The 17751-nt window shown below is 45.1% G+C and overlaps 1 protein-coding gene across 2 annotated transcripts in view; it reads left to right on the top strand.

Annotated features, from left to right (window-relative positions):
* The window catches only part of kirrel3a (kirre like nephrin family adhesion molecule 3a), a 272346-nt gene that overhangs the window by 231460 nt on the left and 23135 nt on the right, over window positions 1–17751 (top strand). Inside the window, exons 7-10 of one of the 2 annotated variants that reach the window (XM_021617614.2) lie at window positions 2415–2563; window positions 3199–3326; window positions 5441–5567; window positions 7584–7684. In XM_021617614.2, the coding sequence (XP_021473289.2) occupies window positions 2415–2563; window positions 3199–3326; window positions 5441–5567; window positions 7584–7684 (505 nt within the window). Of the gene's footprint in view, window positions 1–2414; window positions 2564–3198; window positions 3336–5440; window positions 5568–7583; window positions 7685–17751 lie in introns of both variants that reach the window. The other variant, XM_021617613.2, reaches the window with a different exon arrangement.

Genomic DNA, 17751 nt, shown 5'->3' with positions numbered 1-17751 from the left:
AAAATGACTTCAGCATCAAAGTGGGCAAAAGACAGACGCGAAGTGAGAGAACCTATATTATAACGCCCTCCTCCTCCCCTCCTCTTCCTCCTCCGCCTCCTCCTCAACCAGGCTCCCAAGCAGCACGTGAATATGCTCAAATGAAGAAAAGAAAAAGCAATGAACCGAAATAACAAAAAAGCCAGTTTTTCTTTTGTTGTATCGCTATGCTCTGCGAATTGCAGACCATAGCAAGAACTTGCCCTTGAATACAACATGTTTTCACTGGTTGCGTCCCAAATTGCACCATATTTCCTATGTATTGCAATACTTGTGTCTTTGATATCCACCTCAAAAAGGGCTTCACTGCAGCCGACGTGAGGAAAACATTTAAACGTGTTAACCCTCGCAAGGCTGCAGGCCCAGACGGCATCCCCAGCCGCGCCCTCAGAGCATGCGCAGACCAGCTGGCTGGTGTGTTTACGGACATATTCAATCAATCCCTATCCCAGTCTGTTGTTCCCACATGCTTCAAGAGGGCCACCATTGTTCCTGTTCCCAAGAAAGCTAAGGTAACTGAGCTAAACGACTACCGCCCCGTAGGACTCACTTCCGTCATCATGAAGTGCTTTGAGAGACTAGTCAAGGACCATATCACCTCCACCCTACCTGACACCCTAGACCCACTCCAATTTGCTTACCGTCCAAATAGGTCCACAGACGATGCAATCTCAACCACACTGCACACTGCCCTAACCCATCTGGACAAGAGGAATACCTATGTGAGAATGCTGTTCATCGACTACAGCTCGGCATTTAACACCATAGTGCCCTCCAAGCTCGTCATCAAGCTCGAGACCCTGGGTCTCGACCCCGCCCTGTGCAACTGGGTACTGGACTTCCTGACGGCCCGCCCCCAGGTGTTGAGGGTAAGCAACAACATTTCCACCCCGCTGATCCTCAACACTGGGGCCCCACAAGGTTGCGTTCTGAGCCCTCTCCTGTACTCCCTGTTCACCCACGACTGCATGGCCACGCATGCCTCCAACTCAATCATCAAGTTTGCGGACGACACAACAGTGGTAGGCTTGATTACCAACAACGACAAGACGGCCTACAGGGAGGAGGTGAGGGCCCTCGGAGTGTGGTGTCAGGAAAATAACCTCACACTCAACGTCAACAAAACTAAGGAGATGATTGTGGACTGTGGACAGCAGAGGGAACACCCCCCTATCTACATCGATGGAACAGTAGTGGAGAGGGTAGTAAGTTTTAAGTTCCTCGGCGTACACATCACAGACAAACTGAATTGGTCCACCCACACAGACAGCATCGTGAAGAAGGCGCAGCAGCGCCTCTTCAACCTCAGGAGGCTGAAGAAATTTGGCTTGTCACCAAAAGCACTCACAAACTTCTACAGATGCACAATCGAGAGCATCCTGTCGGGCTGTATCACCGCCTGGTACGGCAAGTGCTCCGCCCACAACCGTAAGGCTCTCCAGAGGGTAGTGAGGTCTGCACAACGCATCACCGGGGGCAAACTACCTGCCCTCCAGGACACCTACACCACCCGACGTCACAGGAAGGCCATAAAGATCATCAAGGACAACAACCACCCGAGCCACTGCCTGTTCACCCCACTATCATCCAGAAGGCGAGGTCAGTACAGGTGCATCAAAGCTGGGACCGAGAGACTGAAAAACAGCTTCTATCTCAAGGCCATCAGACTGTTAAACAGCCACCACTAACATTGAGTGGCTGCTGCCAACACACTGACTCAACTCCAGCCACTTTAATAATGGGAATTGATGGAAATGATGTAAAATATATCACTAGCCACTTTAAACAGTGCTACCTAATATAATGTTTACATACCCTACATTATTCATCTCATATGTATATACTGTACTCTATATCATCTACTGCATCTTTATGTAATACATGTATCACTAGCCACTTTAACTATGCCACTTTGTTTACATACTCATCTCATATGTATATACTGCACTCAATACCATCTACTGTATCTTGCCTATGCCGCTCTGTACCATCACTCATTCATATATCTTTATGTACATATTCTTTATCCCCTTACACTTGTGTCTATAAGGTAGTAGTTTTGGAATTGTTAGCTAGATTACTTGTTGATTTTTACTGCATTGTCGGAACTAGAAGCACAAGCATTTCGCTACACTCGCATTAACATCTGCTAACCATGTGTATGTGACAAATAAAATTTGATTTATATACTGGTTGGATGTCATAGCCCACATTGTCTTCCCTATTCCCTGTTGTGACTGTGGAAGTTTCCCAAGAGTGGTACAGATATAGGTACAGATCTAGGATCAGCTTCCCCTCTCACATTACTAGCATTAACCATTAGATCAGGGTCTAGGTCTAACTCTTCAACCTACTCTATTGTGGCCTATATTCAGATGGGCCAAAGGGGGCAGCATCATCAGAGAGGTGTCAGGTGACACCTATGAGGTCATTGTGGACCACTCCTTCTTCACCGAGCCTGTCTCCTGTGAGGTCACCAATGCCCTGGGCAGTACCAACATCAGCAGGAACGTGGACGTCTACTGTGAGTAGTAGTCAGCAAGTATCACACACACACTACCATGGGTAGTCCCTAAGAAAACACACTCAGGAACTATAACTAGCTAGCTACAGGCAGTTGGAATCACATCCACTACATGGATAGTCCCAAATAGAAGGTTTGTAGATGTTGAGCTTACTAACTGTCAACAAAATTTCAACTAACTATCCACTATCCCTCGCCCTAACCTTATTCCTTGCTCTAACGTAACCCTAACTTTAATGCTTACCCTAACCGTAACCCTAACCTTAATCCTTACCCGAACCATAACACTAACCCTAACCTTAACCCTAACATAACTCTAACCTTAAGCATAACTGTAGCCTTAATCCTTACCCTAACCTTAATCCAACTGTAACCGTAACCCTAACGCTAACCATAACCCTAACCTTAATCATAACCCTAACCTTAATCTTAACCATAACCGTAACCCTAACCTTAATCCTAATCATAAACCTAACCTTAATCCTAACCATAACCGTAACCCTAACCCCACAAATTGTAATGTATCCACACAGTTGAAGTTATTAGCCTGTTGATACCATAGCTTGAGTATCTGTAGATCATCTATAGACGACTATTCAAATAAAGTGTAAACATTTCTGTTCCTGTGATTCCAGTTGGGCCCAGAATGGCTGCTGAGCCACAGTCCCTACAGGTGGACCAGGGATCAGATGCTATCTTCAACTGTGCCTGGACAGGAAACCCCTCCCTCACCATCGTGTGGATGAAACGCGGCTCTGGAGTGGTAGGAATTGTAATAACCATCATCCTTTCTATTATGCTTCTATTGCCAATTGCATATTTTGCAAGACCCATTCCCTCTTAAGGGCAATAACGTATTCTATTCTGTTCTATTATATTATATTCAGTTCTAATAAATTGGTATTCTATTAAATTATATTCTAGCTTATCCTGTTCTAGCCTATCCTGTTCTATCCTATCCTGATCTAGCCTATCCTGTTCTAGCTTATCCTGTTCTATCGTATCCTGTTCTAGTCTATCCTGTTCTATCCTATCCTGATCTAGCCTATCCTGTTCTAGCTTATCCTGTTCTATCCTATCCTGTTCTATCCTGTTCTAGCTTATCCTGTTCTATCGTATCCTGTTCTAGCCTATCCTGTTCTAGCTTATCCTGTTCTATCGTATCCTGTTCTAGTCTATTCTATTGTCTTATTTTCTTTTCTATTCTAAGATGTATTCTATTATACAGGTATTCATTTTTACACTGTGCCAATGCAGCTTTATTCTTCATTCACCTTCATTCAATTATATTCTAGCTTATCCTGTTCTAGCCTATCCTGTTCTATCCTATCATGTTCTAGCCTATCCTGTTCTATCCTATCATGTTCTAGCCTATCCTGTTCTATCCTGTTCTATCCTATCCTGTTCTAGCCTATCCTGTTCTATCCTATCATGTTCTAGCCTATCCTGTTCTATCCTATCATGTTCTAGCCTATCCTGTTCTAGCCTATCATGTTCTATCCTATCCTGTTCTAGCCTAGCCTATCCTGTTCTAGCCTATCCTGTTCTATCCTATCCTGTTCTAGCCTATCCTGTTCTATCCTATCCTGTTCTAGCCTATCCTGTTCTATCCTATCATGTTCTAGCCTATCCTGTTCTAGCCTATCATGTTCTATCCTATCCTGTTCTAGCCTATCCTGTTCTAGCCTATCCTGTTCTATCCTATCCTGTTCTAACCTATCCTGTTCTATCCGATCCTGTTCTATCCTATCCTGTTCTATCCTATCCTGTTCTATCCTATCCTGTCCTATCCTATCCTGTTCTAGCCTATCCTGTTCTATCCTATCCTGTTCTATCCGATCCTGTTCTATCCTATCCTGTTCTATCCTATCCTGTCCTATCCTATCCTGTTCTAGCCTATCCTGTTCTATCGTATCCTGTTCTATCCTATCCTGTTCTAGCCTATCCTGTTCTAGCCTATCCTGATCTATCTTATCCTGTTCTAGCCTATACTGTTCTAGCTTATCCTGTTCTAGCCTATACTGTTCTAGCTTATCCTGTTCTATCCTATCCTGTTCTATCCTATCCTGTTCTATCCTATCCTGTCCTATCCTATCCTGTTCTAGCCTATCCTGTTCTATCCTATCCTGTTCTATCCGATCCTGTTCTATCCTATCCTGTTCTATCCTATCCTGTTCTATTCTATTCTGTTCTAGCCTATCCTGTTCTATCCTATCCTGTTCTATCCTATCCTGTTCTAGCCTATCCTGTTCTAGCTTATCCTGTTCTATCCTATCCTGTTCTATCCTATCCTGTTCTATCCTATCCTGTTCTAGTCTATTCTATTGTCTTATTTTCTTTTCTATTCTAATATGTATTCTATTATACAGGTATTCATTTTTATACTGTGCCAAAGCAGCTTCATTCTTCATTCACCTAGAGGTGAATGTCATGTACATGTGCATCAAATATGCTATTCTCTGTATTTATCCAGGAAAAGCACTTGTCATCAAATTCAGACATTTCAAGAGACTGATAGAAAAACTAGAAAAGGGCCAAGACTCTCAACACATCACACTGTACCTTCATAATGGTATCGGTTAAAAAATAATCTATTTTACATGGTCCAGCGCTTTCAGTCTGTGGTATATGCAATTTCACCCATGAAGTTCATGTTGATATTCTGAGGTTAACATACCCTTTCATACCGTTTATTAAAGCAGTGGCTCAGGTGGCCTTGCAGACGACTAAGTGTGTGCCGCACTCTCCTCTTGGTGAGGGCATATTGGGTTTTCGATTAGCTGATACAGGGGTTGGACGGAAGGACTCGGCTGCAGCCTTGAATTCAGAGATGACCGTTTTATCACCAGCCTGACCTTTGACCTTGATCCTCCACAGGTGCTTAGCAATGAGAACATCCTGACGCTAAAGGCGGTGAGGCAGGAGGATGCTGGGAAGTACGTATGCCGGGCGGTGGTCCCCCGAGTTGGAGCTGGAGAGAAGGAAGTGTCCCTCACTGTGAATGGTAAGTACATTTCACATGTGCATGAATGCTAAATGAATTTCCAAGTTCAATGTGGAAGTTGTTCCAAGCTTAGGGACATGTTTGAGGCTAGCTGGACTCAGGGACAACAAGGTAAAAGCGGAGACATATTTACACTAGGGGAGTCAAAATCATTGGGTCATAATAACATAGTTTGCTTTTGACAGCTAGGACTGTAACTTAGTATGTAAAAATGAACTATTTCAATGAAAGAATATCTGTCATATCACAATGGCTGTCAATAATTGTTGATACCCAATTCTATCATAATATTGCCTAACCCTATCCTATTACAGATATGTGTTGATATCTCCATGCTTTCTGACATCAAAGCTTAGCCTAAATGTTGTCTTAAGACTAGTGTACTTTCAATTGTTCCTTATCTTTCAAAGAGGAAATATTTTAAACATAAACATACTTAACATGTATTTTACATATTAGAAATATGTGTGTTATCTGAAAGGGAATAAAATGGCCATTGTCTGTTAGCGTTTCATTAATATAATCAATGTCATTGACAATGACTTCACCTAGGAATGAGAATGTTGCACCAGAAATAAACAGCACAGGATAAATGTAATTAAAGGTGAAAAAGGTGATTAAACACGTCTTTACATCGATTGCAAATGGACTAATCTCCCAGCCTTATCTCAGTGCCGTGGCAGCTGGCCATGGCTAAATGAGAAGTTATTGCAACCTTTTTTAACTAATCAATAAATAGTAAACAAAGCCAGTTGTTTAATATGCCTGAAGTCAAGGTCACACAATCGATGGCGAGCTCTATTGAATAACTCCTCCGTAGAAGAAGAATTTCTGAAGCCGGGATATCGTCATAAAATTCACACCACAAGAATATGCAGGGTCGTAGGTAGCACCACAAAATGGCTGACTTGAAATTGTACTTTTTTCCCCCTCTCGCTTGCCAAAGGGGCTCTCTTATTGTCTGCTCTCATTGCAGGTTTAACCAGTCAATGAAAAAGGGTTCTGGAGGCATATAGACTGACTGTTTTGATGAAAGCTTTCACCCTTGAGCCCATACAGTGTAATACAGTTCTGCTGTATTGAACCAATAAGATAGAGGTTTGGCTTTTATGAATTTCTCCTTCTTTGCAAAGGAGGCTTTTTCTCTCCTTGAAGCTTCTGTTAGGAAGTCCATTATTTGACAACCTGAAAAGGTGAAGCATTTGGCCTCATGGGTTTTCGCACTCCCCATTGTTTCTAAGCGGCGGCTGATTGGACAGGTTATGGTTAAGATTGATATTGTACAGTGAAACTGTTTGGATTCCAGGCTAATGAATCCTAGTTTCATTCCCCACTCCAATCACAAACAAGTGACACCTCCTCTCCTCTCCTCCAATAAATTCATCCACCCTGTTTTCCTCCTACGGCGACTCAGGAGAGCTGCTCCAAGATAAAGTCATGGGAAATAAAGTTATCTAGTTATAGCACTCTTTTGTGCTTCCACGTCTTTTGTCAGATCTCTCGAGCTCCCCCACAGGGCCCCTGTGTGAACACGTTTGGCTGTATTGAGAAGCCCCTTTTGCACTGTAATGTTTGTTATTCTTATGGTAGGTAGTTCTGGAATTTGCAAGAGCTCCTTGACTTGGGAGGCTGTCAACGTCACACTGTGTCAGTCGAAGGTCACACATTTCTAAGGTTTTCTTTCACAGGCGCAGGAGGTGAAATGGAACTAACGCACAGGACTGCGAACTGGAATTACTTTGTTTTCTCTAGACCTTTATCCAAACCTTCTACACTTCTTCTTCTCTTTCTTAGCCATTAAGCAATGAAAACAACCTTTTCATCACTCCGTGAATCTCACCTTAATAAAAACGAATTCAAATCTCATCATGAATAATTGCTTGTCTCCATTTTATTGTAAACTAGAAAGCATTATAATGCATGTGGCCTTCGCCTTCCCCATCATCTGATAGGCCGTTGATGTATGTGGGCGTTTTATTGGAATGATTGACTTATTTTCCCTTGGCCATGCTGTAGGTCCTCCCACTATCTCCAGCACCCAGACCCAGCAAGTCCTCTACGGGGAGAAGGGGCAGATCAAGTGTTTCATCCGCAGCACTCCTCCTCCCGACCGCATTGTGAGTAACACATCCCTCCTTCCTTCTAAAAACATGTATTTTCTGTTCCAACCAACGAGGCACCTTATTGGTTTTAACATGATGAAGATGTGTACATGCCTCAAGTCAATCATTGACAAATAAATTACTGTGGACATTTGTTGTGAATAGAATGGTTTGCCAAAAATTTGGCCAAGGATAGGTGGGGTGGAAACAAAGGATCCCAATGGAGCAAAAGTAGATTTAAAAAAAAACTATATGAGGGAATCCTTGCATATGAAATTATTGGTTACACTTTATGTTGATAGTCCAGATAGTCTACCTTTAGATGTAAAAAATGACTTATTGGCTTCCTTACCATTAACAGTATGGATTGCTGTCTTACGATTATGGAATTTTGTAATTTGGGTGAAATATCCCATTAAAGCAGTGCAAACCAAATGAATGAGCTTGACCTAAAGAAATAAGAAAGTAGGTCATGTGAGGACATCCCTAAGGACTTAACGTAGAATAATCAACGGCAAAGAATATCCTAATGAATATCCTATCCTAAGGTAAACAAGATGGCGTAGTCCATAGAGAAAGATCTCATAGACGTGTATGTAGGCTAGTAACAAGGGAAGTGAAGGCAAATTTATTGAAAATTAGAAGTCATTATCCTCATTTAGATAACAGTATCAAGCCTTTCCTGAAACAGATTAATATTTCCTTCATAGTGGAAATGGAGAGATTCATCCCATTCCTGACCTATACTAATCAGCAGAGGTGGGACCAAGTCACTATTATTCGATACACAAGCAAGTCTTAAGTCACAAGGAGCGAGTCTAAAATTGAGTCCCAGAGTAGAACGGGTTGAGTCTTGAGTCAAGTCCAAGTCGTGCATTCTAAGACAAGTCGTGTCAAGTTTTTCAAGTCAAGTTTCAAATCAAGTAAAAAAAATCTATACATGCAATGACTTGTTCAACCTCAAATCTGTGTCTATTTATTGAGGCTACCAGGCAGCCCTTTTCATTATTTTGTCTACAACACATTTTGAGTGTGTAATTGTAAAATAGGGACTTGTAGCAGTCGTAAGGGCATGAAATCAGCAAAAGGCAAGGCAGGTTGACGTGCTCAGAGTGTATATTTATTTACAGGTCAGCTCTCCAGCTGCCTTCTAGGTCACTTCTCTATATCATACAAAATTTACAAGTAGGTTTACCAAATATACACGGGCAAAAGCACAAAAGAAATAGGCTCTGTATCAGGCTTAGTCTGTCCTGAACGAACACAGGTAGAGGGCAAGACTGCACAGCCTCCACTTGAGAAACCAAATCAAATCTCTCTAAAAGGAGCTCAAACAGTTACATATAAGCACTTGGCCCAAGACCATACAATTACCCAAATGTCAATTACAACCAATAAACTGGTTCTACAATGTAAAAGGCAATTTCCACCTCCATTGGTACATTCGTCTTAATCGGACTTAATGATTATTAATGATATTTCATCACAATTCATAAATGGAACAATAATTGTATCTTTTTCACTGTAGACTGCTTACTCCAAAGCATGGCGTGCAGGCCAAGTAGCCTATTTCTGTGCACACTGAGGCGCTCCTATTATGCACAACCAGATTGACAGAGACATAAGGACACAGACACACAGAATTCCGACACAACCCTGTAAATATTAACAAAGGAAACCATACATTGAAGTAAATAAACAGAACTTATACCTCATGAGTCTTGCGAGAGTTCATGTTTACAATAAACATCGAACCACTCAGGGGGTAAGAAATGAAAAATGAAAATGTATTTCAAACATGAAACAGAAATGTCTTAAAATATTGAAATAAATAGTACTGTCACGACTCTCGTCGTAATGAGGATCGGACAAAGTGCAGCGTGGTAAGTGTTCATGATTTCATTTGATCACAAAACACTCGAACAAAATAAACAAGAGGGAAAACCGAAACAGTTCTGTAAGGTGCATAAACTATACAGAAAACAACTACCCACAAAACACAGGTGGGAAAAAAGGCTGCCTAAGTATGATTCCCAATCAGAGACAACGATAGACAGCTGTCCCTGATTGAGAACCATACCGGCCAAAACATAGAAATAAAGAAACTAGAATGCCCACCCTAGTCACACCCTGGCCTAACCAAAATAGAGAATAAAAGCCTCCCTATGGCCAGGATGTGACAGTACCCACCCCCAAAGGTGCGGACTCCGGCCGCAAAACCTGACTCTATAGGGGAGGGTCCGGGTGGGCATCTACTTCGGTGGCGGCTCCAGTGCGGGACACAGACCCCCTCCACCTCAGGCTCCCCCCACTTTGGTGGCGCATCTGGACTGGGGACCCTCGCTGCAGGCCCCGGACTGGGGACCCTCGCTGCAAGCCCCGGACTGGGGACCCTCGCTGCAAGCCCCGGACTGTGGACCCTCGCTGCATGCCCCGGTCTGGGGACCCTCATTGCAGGCCCCGGACTGGGGACCATCGCTACAGGCCCCGGACTGGGGACTCTATAGGGGAGAGTCCGGGTGGGCATCTACTTCGGTGGCGGCTCCAATGTGGGACACAGACCCCGCTCCACCTCGGACTAATCCCACTTTGGTGGCGCATCTGGACTGGGGACCCTCGCTGCAGGCCCCGGACTGGGGACCCTCGTTGCAGGCCCCGGACTGTGGACCCTTGCTGCATGCCCCGGACTGGGGACCCTCATTGCAGGCCCCGGACTGGGGACCCTAACTGCAGGCCCCGGACTGGGGATCAATGCTGGAGGCTTCGTGCCATGGATCCTCACTGCAGGCTCCGGGCCATGGATAATCACTGGAGGCTTCGTGCCATGAATCATCACTGGAGGCTTCATGCAATGGATCATCACTGGAGGCTTCGGGCCATGGATCATCACTGGAGTGAGGAGACGTATAGGCAGCCTGGTGCATGGAGCTGAAACAGGGCTTACCAGGCTGGGGAGACATACAGGATGCCTGGTTCTGGGAGCAGGCACAGGACTCACCAGGCTGGGGAGACATACAGGATGCCTGGTTCTGGGAGCAGGCACAGGACTCACCAGGCTGGGGAGACATACTAGAGGCTTGGTTCTGGGAGCAGGCACAGGACTCACCAGGCTGGGGAGACATACAGGATGCCTGGTTCTGGGAGCAGGCACAGGACTCACCAGGCTGGGGAGACATACTAGAGGCTTGGTTCTTGGAACAGACACCGGATACACTGAGCCGTGGAGGCACACTGGAGGTCTTGAGCGTAGAGCCGGCACAACCCGTCCTGGCTGGATGGTTACTTTCGCCCAGCAAATGCGTGGCGCTGGCACAGGACGCACTGGGCTGTGCAGACACACTGGAGGCCAGGCGCGCTGAGCCGGCACCATCCGTCCTGCCTGGATGCCCACTCTAGCCCGTCCAGCGCAGGGAGCTGGAATGTAGCGCACCGGGCTGTGAACGCGCACTGGAGACAACATGCGCTCCACCGCATAACATGGTGCCTGACCAGTACCACGCTCCCTACAGTAAGCACAAGGAGTTGGCTCAGGTCTGAACCCTGACTCTGCCACACTCCCCGTGTGCCCACTCCCCCCCAAAACAATTTGACCTGCCTCCCGTGCTTGCCTCGTTGCCGTGACTAATGGTATCGCCACCATTCATCCCTTGCTGTTTCCGCCTGTTTCCATGGCAGGGTATTGTCCCCTGCCATAACCTCCTCTCATGTCCATGAGGTCCTCCACTCCCTCTCCTCCCAGGCCCAGGATCCCTGCTCCTCCTGGCCACGCTGCTTGGTCCTTTGGTGGTGGGTAGTTCTGTCACGGCTGTCATCGTAATGACGATCGGACAAAGTGCAGCGTGGTAAGTGTTCTTGATTTTATTTGATCACAAAACACTCGAACAAAATAAACAAGAGGGAAAACCGAAACAGTTCTGTAAGGTGCATAAACTATACAGAAAACAACTACCCACAAAACACAGGTGGGAAAAAGGCTGCCTAAGTATGATTCCCAATCAGAGACAACGATAGACAGCTGTCTCTGATTGAGAACCATACCCGGCCATAACATAGAAATAAAGAAACTGGAATGCCCACCCTAGTCACACCCTGGCCTAACCAAAATAGAGAATAAAATACTCTCTATGGCCAGGGCGTGACAGATACGGGGATGGAATGATGAAATGCTAGCAATTATTGTAGGATTAGATGGAATATAGATTTACCACATATGCATTTAAAAAATATATATACCTTTATTTAACTAGGCAAGTCAGTTAAGAACAAATTCCTATTTTCAATGGTGGCCTAGGAACAGTGGGTTAACTGCCTTGTTCAGGGGCAGAACGACAGATTTGTACCTTGTCAGCTCAGGGATTTGATCTTGCAACCTTCCAGTTACTAGTCCAATGCTCTAACCACTAGGCTACCTGGGAAAGAAACAGCACACATTTCAACAAAAGAACAAAGCTCTCTCCACTGGAGTTTGGAGTGCGCAAGTGAAGATACGAGCCAATGGCGCATCTTCGTCACAGTAATAATTCATTTCACAAACAAATTCCAAATGCAATCTACATAAGTAAATTACCCATTTCCAGCCATTTTAGCATGTCAAAAGACCAGTAGGCCTATGCTAGTAATTGTTACTTGATGCCCCATTGCTGGTGAGCTTGCAAAGTAAACAGTTAATATTCTTGATCACCAACACATTTTTGGAGCTGCATGTATTATACCAACCCTCTATGCCTACAACTTGATGTTTGTGCTGTACCCGATCCTATAGGGGAGACTGGGGATGATTGTAACACAGGATTTAATTTAAAAAATGTTTACCTTTAATTAACTTTGCAAGGTAGTTGAGAACAAATTCTTATTTTCAATGACGGCCTAGGAGCAGTGGGTTAACTGCCTGTTCAGGGGCAGAAGGACAGATACCTTGTCAGCTCGGGTACCGCTCTAACCACTGGTTTACCCTGCCGCCCCTAAGATAGTTGTAACACTTGCAACTCTTCCAATCAGAAGCGAGGTAGAATCATGTGATTCGCTGTGCACATGCTCAGTTTCATCCTAAACCCTCATGTGAAAAAGCAAGTCCCTGTGATAAACTCTGCAGATTCTATTGACATAAATCTGATTTTGAGGTAAGAAAGTAATTATTTTGACCAAATGTGTTTTTGTGATGCCATCAACTGCTTTGTAGTTCCAATTTGTGAGAAAATGTTACAACTAACCCAATTAAAACTGAAAGTTTTCTTTAACTTTCAGCATGCCTAGATCGTGGAAAAGAAACACAGACAGGAGAGTACCTTTCCGCACTTTGAAAAGAGCGTCAAATGATGTAGCAGAGCAGGGGAAGTCCGTTAGATCTGTTGCAAAGTATGACATATGTCATGTGTCGCTGTACAGATTCTGAAAAGAGAGAAAGTAGCTACTGGAGAAGGGGTCCAGAGAGCTTCCTCACGTAGGCCATTGAAAATAAGAATTTGTTCTTAACTGACTTTCCTAGTTAAATAAAAATAAAAATTGCAGGTGTAGCAAAATGTTTGTGCTTCTAGCTCTGACAGTGCAGTAATATCTAACAAATTACACAACATATACCCAATACACCCCAATCTAAGTAGGAATGAATTAAGACTATATACAGTATGTCACAATAGTGAGTACACCCCTCACATTTTTGTAAATATTTGAGTATATCTTTTCATGTGACAACACTGAAGAAATGACACTTTGCTACAATGTAAAGTAGTGAGTGTACAGCTTGTATAACAGTGTACATGTGCTGTCCCCTCAAAATAACTCAACACACAGCCATTAATGTCTAAACCGCTGGCAACAAAAGTGAGTACACCCCTAAGGGAAAATGTCCAAATTGGGCCCAATTAGCCATTTTCCCTCCCCGGTGTCATGTGACTCGTTAGTGTTACAAGGTCTCAGGTGTGACTGGGGAGCAGGTGTGTTACATTTGGTGTCATCGCTCTCACACTCCCTCCTACTGACTGGTCACTGGAAGTTCAACATGGCACCTCATGGCAAAGAACTCTCTGAGGATCTGAAAAAAAGAATTGTTGCTCTACATAAAGATGGCCTGGGCTATAAGAAGATTGCCAAGACCCTGAAACTGAGTTGCAGCACGGTGGACAAGACCATACAGCGGTTTAACTGGACAGGTTCCACTCAGAACAGGCCTCGCCATGGTCGACCAAAGAAGTTGAGTGCACGTGCTCAGCGTCATATCCAGAGGTTGTCTTTGGGAAATAGACGTATGAGTGCTGCCAGCATTGCTGCAGAGGTTGAAGGGGTGGGGCGCCAGCCTGTCAGTGGTCAGACCATACGCCGTACACTGCATCAAATTGGTCTGCATGGCTGTCGTCCCAGAAGGGAAATCTAAAGATTATGCACAAGAAAGCCCGCAAACAGTTTGCTGAAGACAAGCAGACTGAGGACATGGATTACTGGAACCATGTCCTGTGGTCTGATGAGACCAAGATAAACTTATTTGGTTCAGATGGTGTCAAGCGTGTGTTGGGGCAACCAGGTGAGGAGTACAAAGACAAGTGTTTCTTGCCTACAGTCAAGCATGGTGGTGGGAGTGTTATGGTCTGGGGCTGCATGAGTGCTGCCGGCAATGGGGAGCTACAGTTCATTGAGGGAACCATGAATTCCAACATGTACTGTGACATACTGAAGCAGAGCATGATCCCCTTCGGAGACTGGGCCGCAGGGCAGTATTCCAACATGATAATGACCCCAAACACACCTCCAAGATGACCACTGCCCTGCTAAAGAAGCTGAGGGTAAAGGTGATGGACTGGCCAAGCATGTCTCCAGACCTAAACCCTATTGAGCATCTGGGAGTACAGGACAGGGCTGAGCATGCACCCTTGTGGGGCAGCAATGTTGAGGATCAGCAGAGTGGAGAGGATGTTTCCTACCTTCACAACCTGAGAGGTGGCCCGTCAGGAAGTCCAAGACCCAGTTTTACAGGGCAGAGCAGAGTGGAGAGGATGTTTCCTACCTTCACCACCTGAGAGGTGGCCCGTCAGGAAGTCCAAGACCCAGTTTTACAGGGCAGGGTTGAAAGCCAGGGCCTTGAGGTTAATGATGAGCTTGGAGGGTGCTATGATGTTTAATGCTGAGCAATAGTCAATAAACAGCATTCTTACATAGGTATTCGTCTTGTCCAGATGGGATAGGGCAGTGTGCAGAGTGATGGAGATTGCATCGTCCATGGATCTATTGGAGCGGTACATTTTTTTAAAAAGTGGGTCTAGGTTGCCAGGTAAGGGTGAGGTGATGTGATCCTTGACAAGTCTCTCAAAGCACTTCATGATGACAGAGGTGAGTGCTACGGGGCGATAGTCCCGTTTGCCTTCTTGGGTACAGGAAAAATGGTGGCCATCTTGAAGCATGTGGGGACAGCAGACTGGGCTCGGGAGAGATTGAATATGCCCGTAAACACACTAGCCAGCTGGTCTGCACATGCTCTGAGGATGCGGCTAGGGATGCCGTCTGGGCCGGCAGCCTTGCGAGGGTTAACTCGTTTAAATGTTTTACTCACGTCGGCCACGGAGAAGGAGAGCCCACAGTCCTTGCTAGCGGGCCACGTCAGTGGCACTGTGTTATCCTCAAAGCGTGCAAAGAATGTGTTTAGCCTGTCCGGAAGCAAGACGTTGGTCTCGGCGACGTGGCTGGTTTTCCTTTTGTAGTCCGTGATTGACTGTAGTCCCTGCCACATACGTCCCATATCTGAACCATTGAACTGCGACTCCACTTTATCTCTACACTGACATTTACCTTTTTTGATTGCCTTGCGGAGTGAATAACTATGCTGTTTAAATTCTACCATTTTACCAGGCTATTTTTCCATGGTTAAATGCGGTGGTTCGTTCTTTCAGTTTCGCACAAATGCTAACATCTATGCACGGTTTCTGGTTAGGGTAGGTTTTAATAGTCACAGTGGGTACTACATCTCCTATACACTTCCTTATGAACTCAGTCACTGTGTCCGTGTACATGTCTAGATTATTTTGCCAGCTACCCGGAACATATCCCAGTCCACGTGATCAAAACCATCCTGAAACGTGGATTCCGATTGTTCAGATCAGCGTTGAATAGTATAAAGCACAGGCAGTTCCTGTTCGAGTTTCTGCCTATAGGACGGGAGGAGCAAGATGGAGTCGTGGTCAGATTTGGCAAAAGGAGGGTGAGGGAGAGCCCTGTAAGCATTCTGGAAGTTTGAATAGCAATGGACGAGAGTCTTAATTGCACGGGTAGGACAGTAAATATGTTGATAGAACTTTGGCAGCCTAGTCCTCAGATTTGCTCTGTTAAAATTCCTTTCTACAATAAATGCAGCCTCAGGATATGTGGTTTCCAGTTTGCATAAAGACAAGTGAAGTTCTTTGAAGGCCGTCAAGGTTCCGGCTTGAGGTGGGATGTAAATGGCCGTGGCGATGACGGAGGAGAATTCTCTTGGGAGATAATATGGTCGGCATTTAATTTTGAGGTATTCTAGGTCGGGTGAACAAAATGGCTTCAGTTCCTGTTTGTTCCTAGAATTACACCATGAGTCATTAATCATGAAACACACCCCTCCGCCCTTCTGCTTCCCAGAGAGATATTTATTCCTGTCTGTGCTATGTACTGAGAATCCTGCTGGCTTTACCGACTCCGACAGAGTATCCCAAGAGAGCCATGTTCCTTGAAACAAAGTATGTTACAGGCCCCGATGTCTCTCTGGTAAGAAATCCTTGCTCTAAGTTCATCAACTTTGTTTTCCAAAGACTGAACATTAGCAAGTAATATACTCGGAAGTGGTGGGTGGTGTGCATGCCTCCTAAGTTGAACCAGCAGGCTGCCTCGAGTGCCTCTCCTCCGCCTGCAATGTTTTGGGTCAGCCTCTGGATAAGTTCAATTGCTCTGGGGAGAGTGAACAAAGGAACTGCTCCAGGGAAGCCGTATTCCTGGTCGTAATGCTGGTAGTTCTGGTGAGTTACAGCCACTCTAATATCCAATAGTTCTTCCCGGCTGTATGTAATGACACAAAATATTTCCTGATGTAAAAAATAGTACATCAAATAACAAAATACTGCAAAGTTGTCTAAGAGCTAGTCACGGCGATGCTGCCATCTCCGTCTTTGCAATCTTAGTTCTGGCATAGTCTTGCTTTCTTTCCCCCCACACTGCTCACACAAGCTTTCCCCCCACACTGCTCACACAGTCCCTGGACCGGAGTGTGTACGGGGCATTGAAGAAAATGGTGAATTCTGCCAGGAATTCCTGGATCGGATGAACCCCGGAAAGACCATGACTATATATATGACATTCCAGGCCTCGTCAAAACAGCACTTCCAGGTGCCACAACACCCAACAATGTACAGGCTGTGTTCAGGTGCACCGGCATTTGTCCATACAACGCTGATATATTTCAGGAATCTGACTTTGCACCCTCACTTGCCACTGATCGTTATACTCCAGCTGACACACTGGCCTTGCCAGCTGCCTCCCAGGACACCTCTCTAGCTGCTTTCCAGGCCACCTCTCCATTTGCCTTCCAGGCCACCACTCCAGCTTCCTCCCAGGTTGCCTCTTCAGTCACATCTCAGGCCACTGTGACCACTGCTATCCAGGCCCCCTCTCCAACCGCCTTCCAGGCCACCTCGCCAGTCGCTTCACAGGGCACCTCCCCACATGTCTCAGGCTGTGGCTGGGAAACACCTGATTACTCTTCTGATATCAACCCAGTTGATGTACGCCCCTTCCCAAAAGCAGGGCCTAGGAAAATTACAACAAGGGGTAAGAAGAGGAGAAAAACTGAGATTTTGGAGAATACACCCATCAAGCAGGCACTGGAAGAAGAGCATAAAAAGTCAAGCACTCAGAAGGCTTAAAAAATTGCCCTGCATAGAAAAACAGCTGGAAAGAAGCAAGCCAAGACAAATCACATTGAACAACAACAAAAAACTGTCCTGCCTAAGACAAAAGCCAAAACAAAGCATATTGAAGCAGAAGATTGAGATTCCTTCAACGAGGTAAACTTCTGCATTGTGTGCATGGAGCACTTTAACAATTCCAAATCCAAGGAGGTCTGGGATGAGTGC

Source organism: Oncorhynchus mykiss, chromosome 10 (genome assembly GCF_013265735.2).
Source record: "Oncorhynchus mykiss isolate Arlee chromosome 10, USDA_OmykA_1.1, whole genome shotgun sequence".
Taxonomy (NCBI): Eukaryota; Metazoa; Chordata; class Actinopteri; order Salmoniformes; family Salmonidae; genus Oncorhynchus; species Oncorhynchus mykiss.
The sequence above is the reverse complement of the archived record's forward strand: the minus strand, read 5'-3'. Positions and strand labels throughout refer to the sequence as shown.